Source organism: Leptonotus elevatus, chromosome 1 (genome assembly GCF_054856555.1).
Source record: "Leptonotus elevatus isolate MCC_2025b chromosome 1, RoL_Lele_1.0, whole genome shotgun sequence".
NCBI lineage: Eukaryota > Metazoa > Chordata > Actinopteri > Syngnathiformes > Syngnathidae > Leptonotus > Leptonotus elevatus.
Window position 1 is genome coordinate 49,275,041 of NC_141239.1, and position 13,249 is coordinate 49,288,289.

Consider the following 13,249-nt stretch of genomic DNA (forward strand, 5'->3'; position numbering starts at 1 on the left):
GAAAAATATATATTATTGGGAGAAATTGACAAAATGAACAATTACGTGCCAAAGAAACACTGCGCATGTGTGAAGTGCAAACATCTGATGTATGCTTCAGTTGGCAGCCACTGGTGATGTGAAGGACTAACGGCGCGGGCGTATTGGTCTACGACAGGAAATTACAAGATAGCAGTTGTTATATGTTGGTGTTTATCCTCAATTTAGGGCTAGTCAAAACCTCGTGGCGATTTTTCAATCTGAATTTACATAGAAAATCAAGCTAACACGGGATTTGAAAGGCAAGCTAACGCGAGCTAGCACCTCTCGCCTTAGTTCCCCCCAGCTATACCCACATTTGCTAGCTGCTGCAAACAAGCAAACGTGTATGTATTAAGAGCAGCCGTGCAAAGTTAATATTCGTATGTCGTCGGAATGCCACCGTTTAGCTGGTTATCCTGAAAAAGTGCGTAACCGACTCGAGATGAGCTAAATTGATGTTTGGATACAAACCGGTTCCGCTGACAAGACAACAGTAGAGGAGGTAAGTGCCCTACGTGTGTCAACATGATAAGAATGTATATGTAAACGTATTTTAAACATTACTAGTTATTTAATAACGCATTAATAGTTTTTACTCGAGCCGCGGTCACTTCTGAGAAAGTGTTTGTCGTCAATTATTTTGAACACAATTTGAGCCAGATGATGGAGAGGCAGCCTTCTCGCCTGCAGGCATATGTTGACCTGTCACAAGGACTACTGATTAGTTAAGTATTTCAACCTCGTAATATGTAATGACTTTTCCGGTCAAAGCACAGTAGGACAATATTGAGCCTAATTATGGCAACAATTTACTTTCTAATCTACACAATGAACCTTACATTTTCGTCCTCTCAATCTTTCAGGTATATTTTCAATAAATACAAAACAATTCTTTATTTTATTAATTATAAACAAATGATCAGTCATGCTCTGGTAAATGTTAGTACCAATTTGTGATACGGTCAAAACGGGGCGTGCAGAGGGCGGGGCCAATGGGACAGTTGCCCTGGGCAACCACAGCACCCTCACACCCCTGATCAATGACCTCTTTTCAGGCATATCTGTCGCAGTTAGTAGATGAAGGGGCATGTTTGTCTGTTTGTTTGTTTTTTATTGATTTTGAGTTGTCTGGGATTCATGGGGTAGAAAGCAAACTTTGCAAAACTTCAGTCCAAACTACATTCATCGTAAGGCTGGGCGATATAAAATTTTCAGACAATAATGTATACTGATTCTAAATTAGTTTTGACATAAACTTAACATTCATATTTTTTTCTTAAATGCCAGAATTAAGTAGTTGGTAGCTATTATAAACATTCTTGTAAAGCACCCATCCAGCATTCTGCCACAAATACATTTGAATGTAACACAACAGCTTCTAAGGACAAAATTCGATTTCACAATTTAGAACATTTTCAACGATTCGATTTTTAAAATGACGATGTATCGAATTAGCTCTATTTATTGCCCGGCCCTAATTCATTGTAATGGCATATTGATGAGTCATGTCATTCCTTTTTATTTTATGACGGTCAGTCAAAATGTCTTTCATTGTGTGTAACAGGCTAAACGCTAGCTACTCCCTGTTAACATGGCACTTCAGTAGATGAGCTTTGGAAGGATAAGTGTTAGGTTATACAGAACAAGTTGTTTGTATGTGGTTTTGTAAATGGTCACTACTGAAATAAATAACTGATGATTGTCAAAATAAATCTTTGCTCTTCTAACATTGCAGAAGCTTAGCAATAGGTACCAAAAAAATCAAATATTCCTCAGGTTCAAACTACACCTTTTTCAACAAATGATGAATTTGTAGCACTTTATTTGCAACCCTCAACAAAAATATGTTTGCTGTCCCGAGTTGGTTCACAGTACAGTAGGCAGCGTAGGCTACAATACACACTTACACAGTTTCTTATTAGAAATAGCAAGGATAATTCCAATGTGTCCCATAGGCAGTGTGAGTCATTCTCAAACACTTTGTATGCTAACCTCTTATAAGAAACAAAATGCAAGATTGTCTAGGACTCAGAATAGGACCTTCCCCGTCTTCCACCATTTTTTCATACGCACATCCCCATTTTTAGAAAAGTTGCAACTTCCAGTGTTTGCACTGGAGCAGTAACGCAAACGCAAGAGCTTGTTTTAGCTTTTCTTACTCATAAAAATGCAGTTGTCTAAATGGAGTGGACACAATTTTGAGCTAACGTGTAATCTGAGTCTTGTAGTCAGGAAAAGAAAAGCACTACACAAGCTAAAAAAACAAAAAAGAAAAGCAGGTGTGATGCTGAAATAATAAATAAAATCAGAAGTGAAAGCGATAACATTGGTTAATACATCACTGTAAATCATAGCAGCCCTTCCCACATGTAAATATTTTGGAAGATGCCATGACATCATCACAACATCATCACGCTTCAGTCTGCGCTTGAATGTCTTGCCTAAAATACCCCCTGTGCCTCCTTTCCTCCAACAGATGAGTTGGCTTTGGAAGCGAGACATACCTTCGTCAGAGAGGCGGGCAAATGACTCTCCAGCAGGCCTTGCACCCATGGCCCCACAGGGGTCAAACACCTCCTGGGTACCTGAAGCCCCAGTGGTCACCCCTGAGCAGCCCATTTTCCTCATGACCTCTACCGCCCAAATCATATCAGGTTTTTTCGTTTGGACGGCACTCCTGATCACATGTCACCAGGTAAAGACTGTTTCATATGTTTTTACGAGGCTCTTGGTGCACGATTTATTGTGATGTCACGTTCACAAACTTTATTCCCCTATTTGCTCAGGAATAATGATACTGTAGTATTTATTAACTTGCATTCACCTTGCCCCCACTTTTGGCTTCTCTCAATCCTTAAAAAGCAATGATCGAAGAAAAATGATTACCGGCAATGTGCAGAACGCTGCAGCGCCTTTACGAGGTCCCTACGTTGTGAAAGGACCCTGAATGCAAAATGTAGCTTGTAGCTACCCCGGAGTGAATGAGTGTGATTCTGCCGTCCCTAAGCGTTCTTTAAGCTGTTTAATGACGCTCCAGTTAGAGTTAACTGTAAAACTAAACACACGATAAAGAGAATTACATACAGTGTGTATTTAAATACAAAAACAACACATCGCTAGCCTAGCGCTAAAGCTAAAGAGAATGGCGGATCTCATTCAAGTGCTAACAGGAAGTTAGCATCAACTTTGGAAGTCTTTCAAACAATGAATATTCACACACAACTGCTGTGGAAGTGCATACCCACAGGTGCGATAACACTACTCAAAGGCACAAATACTTCTCAATTTGTGAAAGACGAGTTATTTTAATACAATCCAATCGCAACTTTCTTCTGTTCTCATTGTAAGCGTGTACACTATGGATGCACGACACCACACTGCCCCTTAGAGGCCAAAATGCACAGGAACACCCAGTATTTGATTTTTGTTTAAAGATTCACAGAATTTTCTTTCCCTCAAAATTCAAGAATACTAATATATCGTGGGGTTCATACCAACACACAGTTCCACATGACATAGCACAATATACAATCCCTGAGGTCCCAGGTTAGCCCGCTCAGTCCCCAGACTTGTGAAAATAGCATAAGATAAAATGAATATGATAAAGAGGGTAATGTCATGCTTATGTTTGAAAATGAAGAATGCAAATGCAAGAGACTTGAATTTCATATATTATTTTATAAAGTTATGTTATTATACTTGACAAAAAAAATAGTGTTCATTGTGAAGGGATGGATGGGTGTAAGGCTATGATCATAGTTTTGAGTACAGTAGATGAGTTTTAGTAGTAATCAATGAATAATCATTTTATTTAGCGTGATTTCAATCTCAATCAAAATAATCGTGATTATAAGTTTTGTCATAATCGTCCAGCCCTAGTATGTAGTTTACTGCCACCAGCGTGTGAATGTGCGAGTATGTGAATAATGTATCCATTGTGTGAAAGCAAAAGAAAAAGCGCCATACAAATCCATACTAAATTAGCGATTGAATATAAGTTCGGGATAGCGTTGTGTTTATGTTGGTCACAACGATGTGATGTCAATAAAAACTACGTAACATCGAAATGGTAAGTCAAGCTAGCCGTCACGCCACATCGCGGGCCAACTACAAAGTCAAAGTCTACTAAGGCTATTTGCATTGCCGTCGATGTACTATTTGGTCAACTTTATTTAGAAGGTTAGCCTTTGTGTAGGCAGCGTGTTACGTTGAGTAGGTTTCCAGCTTCCTTGACAGGTCTGAATGACGGGGTCGGGACAAGAGGTAGAAAAAAAAAATCCTGTATCATTAAATTGAGGACTTATTTCAGCCCTAGTTGCCAAAATGCTCCCATACATGCGACTTACGTGATCCACAAGGGTTTTTAACTTCCTCTGCTGCTGTTATAGTGAATGTGGACTGATCATGTTACTTTCATATGAACGCATTCACACTGTTTGCTTTTCTTTTTTTTCTTTTTTTTTTCACCAATCAATCCGCGGATCATGTGCGATCCGAACCGTGGGGCCTGATCCATACAGATCACGGCTCAATGATGATCCGTTGCACCACGAGTGACAACGGGGTAAATCCATTATGTGTTGGTGTGTTGTCATAAAATATCAATATCTGCCATCAGTGTAAACTGCTACTTAAAACACACGTGGCAGGACCGAGTACAGAGTACAACAATACACACAGGCAATATTCTCTCTGCTCTGTGTCAACGACGACTATTACTGGAGCTTAGTTGTTGATCTTTTTTGCTTTTTATTTTTCTATTAATTATGCTGAAAACCCATTAAAAAAAAAAAAAGTAACATCTACCTCAAGCCAACTGGATCATCTTTGCAATTGTTAACTGAACTGATGCTGCTCATGCTATCAGCCCTGTGAGAGAAGTATAGTGTTACAGTGGTCTATTGTCAGCTGCCTTTTTTTTTCTTTTTTTTTACCAAAAGGTGTACGTACGTCTGTTTACAGTCGAGGAAAGGTGATAGGTGCAACATTGTGCAGTTTGAAAAGGAGACTGACGGCATAGACGTAAAAGTTCTCCCTGCTGTTTGCTCGTTTAAAAAGAAGTGATAAAAGACAAGTATCAGTTACCCAAAACAACCCCCCTTCCACAATCGTGCACACGCACACTTTGCACAACACACAACTTTCACATCAAAATGGCTCCAATATTCAACTTCTATTTACTGTTGTCTCGTGACAGGTCTGCACAAAGTATATCCTCATGAATGGTGAATGATAATAACTGAATAATTTAAGATTCACTCATTTGATTGTGATTGGGAAAGATGTAACTTGTCATTGGTTTGTGCCAAATGATAATTTTGTCCTTTATTGTTAAGTCATCATGTAATGGTTTTGGGCAGAGGTGGGCGCATCATTGAATTTTGAGGGTCCATCCTTCAGCAATCGTCAACAGTCAGGGCACCCTTACGTCATCGTCAATATTTCAAGCCGAAGCAAACTGTAATCGTCAATCTGTCGGCGTTATTTTAATGCTAAATTTTGTCACCGCTATTCTTTTCCTCACTAATGTTGCCACATATGGTATGTGCGCACAGTCGTACTGCTGCGCATGGCCAACCGACTCGACGTCTGCGTCCAAATATGTCGGCTGCATGACGTCACTCCCGGCGCGACTCGACAGCACGCACAGACTTACATATGAATGGCTTGTCAATGCTGCTTGTCAGTAGCGCATTGACCAACAGGCCATACATGTGTAAGTCTGTGCGTGCTGTCGAGTCGCGCAGGGAGTGACGTCATTCATGTCGACGACAAATTCGGCCTTCGGAGGACCCAGCCTGGTGAATTTGGACTTCCTCTTTTTAGGACCCCTTAGCTGTTCCATTACCTGCCTGATGTAAAATGGCAACTTTTAGCTGTCTAACACTGTGCCAGATGTAAAATAATGAGGACTTTATAACTGGATGAAAGCTTTATCATCACGGTCGGTCAGTCATCCGAGCTCTACAACACAGCCAGCTATCAGTATTGGGGCAGAGTGGGAGAGAAGGCTTGGAGAATGGCGTGTGAGGAAGTTAGCATACCTGGTACGTGTATATTTACTTGTTTACTGCAGGAGAAACAGAGTACTTTAGATGGTCAGTTTTTCGGAGTTTCCCATCATTTGTTAATCGTCAACAAAATGTGTGTTTGTCGTTGGTGGATGACAGAGCTTCCATCATTATTGTCAGATATGCCCACCTCAGGATTTTGACGCATTTTGTTGCATGCACTGTCAGCATGTACAGCAGTGTTGATCATTTTCATTAATGCTCCAACTGAATGTTTCGCTTCCAACGACTCACCTTTGTTCAATGACATTACATTTCTGTATGGCTGTATGACTCAAACCTTACGTTTTACTTTGTGCTATTTATTTCTAGAGGCTGTTAAAATTAGCTTGGATTTAAAAATGCACATTGCGTGACTGATTCAGCTCCATGCAAACATACCAAGACTAACACTCGACAATTACCGCTGCATAAATGACTCATTACAATGTCCGAAATGGCTCTCATGATGGAACCTAGTCACGTTTACACCTTTGTCCCTGCAGATCTACATGCACCTCCGTTACTACAGCTCCCCAAATGAGCAGAGGCATATAGTGAGGATTCTCTTCATTGTCCCTATCTATGCCTTTGACTCCTGGCTCAGCCTTCTGTTCTTTACCAATGAGGAGTACTATGTGTACTTTGACACAGTTCGAGACTGCTACGAAGGTGAGTGGACAGAGAAATGTGTCTTATTCTACTGTCGGACTGAATAATATCACGCCTTACTCGACGACAGTCACCGCAGAGATGAGTGAATATTGTCCATCCGAGAAAGGAATAATTGTGATATCCCAGTGATAAATGGTGTTTACTGCACAGTCCGTTTGCAGAGGCTGTATTCCTCATTATCATGTCTGCGGCCCGTTGAAGATTACAGGAAAGATTACAGGAAAGGGCGAACCTGTTTCCTAGCAACCGCATAAAACTCAGTCAATCCACTGAAAAACAGTGAGAGGGGAAAAAAAATGTAAGCTTGTCAGCCAATAGTGTATGTATTGTGCTTTCTCAGAAATGTTGACCCATACTTTCAGAATTTGAGAATGATGTTACACAGTGTGGTGGTTATGTCACTCCTTGTTGCTTTCCATGTTTTTCAATCCACTGTAGTCATTCGCAGTGGAACTGCAATGATTGACTGATAAGAGCTGCTGCATCAGTCAGTATGTTTCATGCACATGCACTGGCGTTCATTATCTGTTTTTTACCCCACTTCTCTGAAGTTCCAGTTTACAGCGTGCGTGCAAAGTGTCGTTCCATCGTCTGTAACCAAACTAGCTCCTCTTCCCCAATGACATTTGACATTTAGGCTCCTTTCAGCTTTTTTAGCTTGTGATGTTTTTAATTTTTAACAAGGATCTTGCTGTTACTTATTATTCCTATGTGGTACAAGCTAAGTGGTTAATGGGATAACTGTATTGATCTTTACATGTAGTGCATGAGTTAACTATAAAAAAAAATCTGCCTGGGTACTTGTTAAATAAGCCTTTTTACATTACACCCTGGCAGGTAAATAAATCATCATTCAGCAAATCCATCACTCACCAGTCACCAGTGACCACCCCTCAGGGCACACCCACCAGCTAAACAAATTACTACCAATCAAGCCACACATGTCAAATTAATGAAGAAATTCTTGATATTATAATTCATCTATAATTAGTCTGCTATTTAATTTAATAAATATGTCTTTTTGTGTCATTTTACCATTTAGAAAAATGAATTACCTTTGATCACTTAATACATTGTTAGATGATTTTTAAATTATTTTTATTAATGAATTCATGCAAAAAAATATTTGCGTAAGATGACAAAAGTTTGATCGAAACGACTAATGGATGTTAGTATCATGTATGAGTCCTAGTTTAGTGGCATGGTAGCAGTTTTTATAATTGAGGATAACCTTGTGGATACAGCACTTAAGGAGTGAGCCAAGGCACACATTTTACAAGAGAAAAATCTCACTCTCACTGAAAGCATGAATACTGAAATAATAATAATTGCTGCTTGTAATGTAGTAAATTTTTTCGTGTGCTTTCCACAGCCTTTGTCATCTACAACTTCCTCAGTCTGTGTTATGAATATCTGGGAGGCGAGAGTGCTATCATGGCTGAAATCAGAGGGAAACCAATTGAGTAAGTCTTGTTTGTCGCCGCTAACAAGCACTTTAGTCTGCATAAATAGTGTTAGAAAAAATCGATTCGGCAATACATCGCGCGATATTACAGCGCGCAATTCTCGAATCGATTCCATATCGATTTCTAAACATAATTTTTTTAATGGGAATTCAACAAAACGTCTTACTTAGGGTTAGGATTCACTTATTAAGCATAGAGAATGTTATATTAATGGAACATTAAGCCTTAATGTTTTATTTCAGTGCTGTTCAAACATGAAACAGACTGCAACCTGTCTCAGTTATAAGCCTGAATTTCCAGATAAATAAATACATTTTCATACAAATCTTACAGTGTACATGTAGAAGTTAACTGATGAGTATTTTCTCAATTTGAGTAAAAAAAAAACCTCAATAATCAATTTATAGATTCGTATCGGGATTAATCGGTATCGAATCGAATCGTGATACAAATGGAATCGCCAGGTACTAGGCAATTCACACCCCTAGTTTGCACCAATGTTTGACCTCTGCAACCCTGCGCTTCACCTCAGGTCAAGCTGTATGTATGGGACATGTTGTCTGTGGGGTAAGACCTACTCCATTGGCTTCCTCAGGTTCTGCAAACAGGTACAAATGCATTATCTCATCACATACATCTAATATGCATGTGTTCGTATTGCCTGCACAAAGGAACCGCTATGCATTCTCCCTCTTCCGGATTATATAGACTTCACGTTGACTCTCTTGCTTCCCGCAGGCCACTCTGCAGTTCTGTGTGGTCAAACCACTAATGGCAGTCATCACTGTCATTCTACAGGCCTTTGGAAAATACAAAGATGGTGATTTCAAGTATGTTGCCACAACAGTTTACCAATATTCACAGCTATGCCAGCTGATGATACGGTGGTGTTTTGTTTTTGTCACGCTAGTTGAATGCTATTACATTTTCATTATGCCTTCACAATATTTAAATGCAGTGCATTTATTTCTGTAATAAAAGATGAGCATGCATTTTATTGGGATGAGTTAATTAACAAGTAACTATATTTTGTTATTTTTGTATTTATTTAAAAAACAAAAGTAACTGTACTAATAAATGAATGTTTCCTCAGTGGTGATTGCATTTCAGAAAGTCTCCAAATATTTTTTGTGCAAAAAACTTAAATTAAAAAAAAAATCCCTCATGATCACTTTCTAAAGTAAATATAAATGATTAGCTTTATTCTATGCAACTAAATGATTCATTTGATGTGTGCTTTTCTTGCAGTGTGGCAAGTGGCTACTTGTACGTGACCATCATCTACAACATCTCAGTCAGCTTGTCGCTGTATGCGCTCTTCCTCTTCTACTTTGCCACAAGAGAGCTCCTTGTCCCCTATAACCCCGTGCTCAAGTTCTTCATGGTCAAGTCTGTCATCTTCCTGTCCTTCTGGCAAGGTATAAAGACCACAACTGAACCAGCACATACGTCACAACTTGACTTGTTTCACATCATAGTACTGCAACTGTTAATGGATTATGTACTGTGCAGTAGTAGCTCAACGTATGAGTTCAATTTGTTCCACGACCAAGCTCCTAATTTATTTTAGTCGCGTGTCAAATCAATTTCCCCCATTTGAAATGAATTGAAATGCCATAAATCTGTTCCAAAGGGGCGTGGCCTATCTGAGTTACCCAGTTTGTTTCATTCTTTGAGTGTCTGGGCGTGAGACAGCAGCTCTGACTTACTTACTTTGACTGTTTGTCCCATTCAGTGAACAGCTAATTGTGTGTTTTTCCTTCTCTGATCAATTCAGGAATGCTGCTGGCCATCCTTGAGAAGTGTGGTGCCATTCCTCAAATAAACTCTGCTGACTTTTCTGTGGGTGAGGGAACCGTTGCTGCTGGTTACCAGAACTTCATCATCTGCATTGAGATGTTCTTTGCTGCCGTTGCTCTGCGCCACGCCTTCACTTACAAGGTCTATATGGACAAAAGACTCGATTCGTATGGTGAGTTCTTTTTGTATGTAAAAGTTGATTATTCCTTCTACTGTGAGTTTACTTTACTTTATTTTCCCCTTTGCTGTGTTTTCCTCTTTGGTCTGTCCTTGACTTTTCTGAATTTAATATTTCCCTTTGTCCTTTTTCTTCCTTGCTACGCTGCATTTAAAGGCTCATTTCCAATCTATGGACAGTACGGTAGGTGTGATCTTAGCTTTATGACCACCGTTTATGTTTGTCATTGTCAAGGTGTTTTGTTTTGGGATTTTTTTGTATAATGTTTCACAATGGTTGAAGTGTCATTTAATTTTGAATTGGCGTGACTTCAGTTTGTATATTTTTTTGATTGTGGTTGACTTCTTAGTTTCATTCTCCATTGTACATTTGTTGAATAGTTCTCGGATATTTAGCATTAATGTGAATTCCCATCCAGAAAGGGCGACTACTAGTACTAACTAGGGGTGTGCCAAAAAATCGATTCTCATTTAGTACGATTCAAAATCGATTTTATTTAAATTATTTTATACTGTCTTGCCTTTGTCTGTGTGTGCCTTTATTTGGAGCGCTGTTCATGTTGTACCCGATTTGGCCACTGAGGGGCAGTGTGTGGTCTAATACACTGTTAAGTTGTAGCCACATTAGAGAGTAGAAGGAAAAAGTCATGATCAAGTTATTCCAATTAAAGTTGTTTTTTTGCAGTGTGGAGCCGTTCTTTTGAGTGATAAAAGTGCAGCGCACTAATTAGCATTAGCGAGTCAGACTGGAGTAGATCATTACAATTCCTTGCACATCTATAGATTGAAGCAAAAATCATTGTCAATCAAATCATTTGGAATCAAAAATCGTGCTTAATCGAAAATCGATTCTGAATCGAATCGCAGACCCAAAAATCTGAATCGAATCGAATCATGAGACATTCAAAGATTCCCACCCCTTGTAATAACCCAGGACCTTAGTTTATATAAAAACATCCTCCAACAGGCCACGTGGTGGACTTCAATAGAAATTTGAATAGCAATACACCAGACTGTGTCAAATGTGTTGCAAGTTGTCTTTAAGAATTGATCTGAATAAACTCCCAAGTGAATCAAATACACTACATAGTATTCACACACTCACCCCATCATTTTAAATGATATGCTCCTATCATCTTACGCCATTCACTGTGTACCAGACAAATAACATATCGCTGGCGTCGGGCTAAAACCTGATACCTCCTAAATGGTCACTTTTAAGGAGACCCCAAAAACGGCATGCTTGTTCACCCATTAACATTACATCATCAAACGGAGCAAGCCATTTTCAACATTTTAGTATTAATTTGTAAAAAATAACACCCACACATGTGGACTGACAGTTAGTATAGATTTTTGAAAAAATTAATTGTGAATTTTATTAACTTGTGACTTATGAGGTCTGATAACAATCCTCACCCGCATCGGAATAGGGAGGGATGGAAAACAGGCTGGATAGTGTGCCCCGAGGACCAGGGTTGAGAAACACTGCTATAGGAGATTCATACTTGTTTATGTCATGTCCATTTTTATATCTCGCCTCACTTTACGCTGCTCAGTGATCGTGAAATTGATATTTCACCTTTCCTCACCTGCAGGGCGCTGTGCACCAATGAAGAGCATCTCCAGCAGCCTGAAGGAGACCATGAATCCAGGGGACATGGTGCAAGACGCCATCCATAACTTCTCGCCAGCTTATCAGCAGTATACCCAGCAATCCACCCTGGAGCGAGGTGGAGGCCCAGCTCTCTCTCGCAGCCACAGTAACCTCAGCACCAGAGGGGACAATGAGAAGACCCTGCTGCTCAGTTCTGATGATGAGTTCTGAGACTTGAACACAACCTTAATGAGTTTCCCTTGACTCTTGTAGCCCTTACTTCGGAAGCTATGACAGTCAGCTCAGAGGTTATCGTTGTTTAGCTGAGCTACATGGCTGGTTTATGAGATAGTGAGAGGATTGAGAAGTTTATATATACAGTAGTTTAGAAAAGAGCTGGGAAATTCTATTTTGTGTTCATTAGAGGGTAAAGTTGTGACTTGTACTATTAACATCAGAGAGGTCAATAGAGTCTAGAGTCCGTATTGGCAATTTGTATTTGATTTGCTATATGGCTACATATAGCGTCCTCATACTGCACTTTAAACCCCGTAGCAAAAGCTAGATGCCGGGTAGCTGTATTGAGCTGGAGCTACAAAGTGCCATCATTTTCTGACTTGTGGTGGCTTTTGTCATGTTGATTCTTGATTTCAACTTGTGCTGAAACCTTGCCAAATATTGAGAGTCGGAAAATATGCTCCAAATATTCTTTTCGACGATTCTTTTCAAGTGAATCAAGGCTTTATGCTAACGTGAAAATGGGTCCACGCTAAATGTTGTGGGTAAGGATTAGTTATGTTGTTGGTTTTTTTATTCCAGAAATGTGTGCGTCACTTGGTTTTATATGGGGGGGGGGGGGGGGGGGAATCTATAGTGTCATGGCGTGACAAGCTGATGGCCTGATAATATTTGTGAAGCATCAGATATGATTTAGGAGAGATTTTAGTGGGCCAGGAAGACTGCCAGAAGGACAACGCCCACACAGATTACTGGAACTGCATTGCAGCCCAGCTGTGGTGTGCACTGGATTATAATCCCACAATTAAGGTCATTGCATTTATTCCAGATCAAACCAGCCTTGGACCCAACTTTCAAGGCAGCGGTGAGTCAGGAGGTCAGCCATAACAGACAGATAGACAAAGACATGAAAGATGATAAAGATGAATGTACATGTTTCTAAAATGGAATTCTTGTTTAAAAGGGAAATGGAACAGCCTCATGTCAGCCCAAGATAACCCATAATATTATCGCTGTTATTATTTCAAGACACAACATGGACTGTTTGAGTCGACTTTTGTGCATCAGGTGCTGTTAAATTTGTGTTTTTGCGGCAGCCAGTAGACGTTGTGATCGTAAATGTTTGATTGTGGAGCACTGCAGTAAACCCCCAGTGTTGCCTCTGAGTAACGGTTGTATGTTGTGGCAAATGCAAAACCGTGTATCAAATGTTGGCAGTGATGAGC

General features: G+C 39.8%; 1 protein-coding gene across 2 annotated transcripts; it reads left to right on the top strand.

The window, feature by feature from the left end:
- Positions 1 to 81: 81 nt before the first annotated feature.
- LOC147184231 (transmembrane protein 184B-like) lies at positions 82 to 12,637 on the top strand. 2 transcript variants are annotated; one of them, XM_086066826.1, is made up of 10 exons: positions 82 to 523; positions 2,498 to 2,716; positions 6,578 to 6,743; positions 8,119 to 8,209; positions 8,745 to 8,820; positions 8,951 to 9,042; positions 9,461 to 9,630; positions 9,990 to 10,184; positions 10,347 to 10,373; positions 11,788 to 12,637. In XM_086066826.1, exons 2-10 carry the CDS (start codon positions 2,498 to 2,500, stop codon positions 12,015 to 12,017), a joined length of 1,266 nt encoding a protein of 421 aa, XP_085922952.1. In that variant the 5' UTR covers positions 82 to 523; the 3' UTR covers positions 12,018 to 12,637. The 2 variants fall into 2 exon arrangements, with proteins under 2 accessions (XP_085922952.1, XP_085922953.1); XM_086066827.1 differs by lacking the exon at positions 10,347 to 10,373.
- Positions 12,638 to 13,249: the final 612 nt, after the last annotated feature.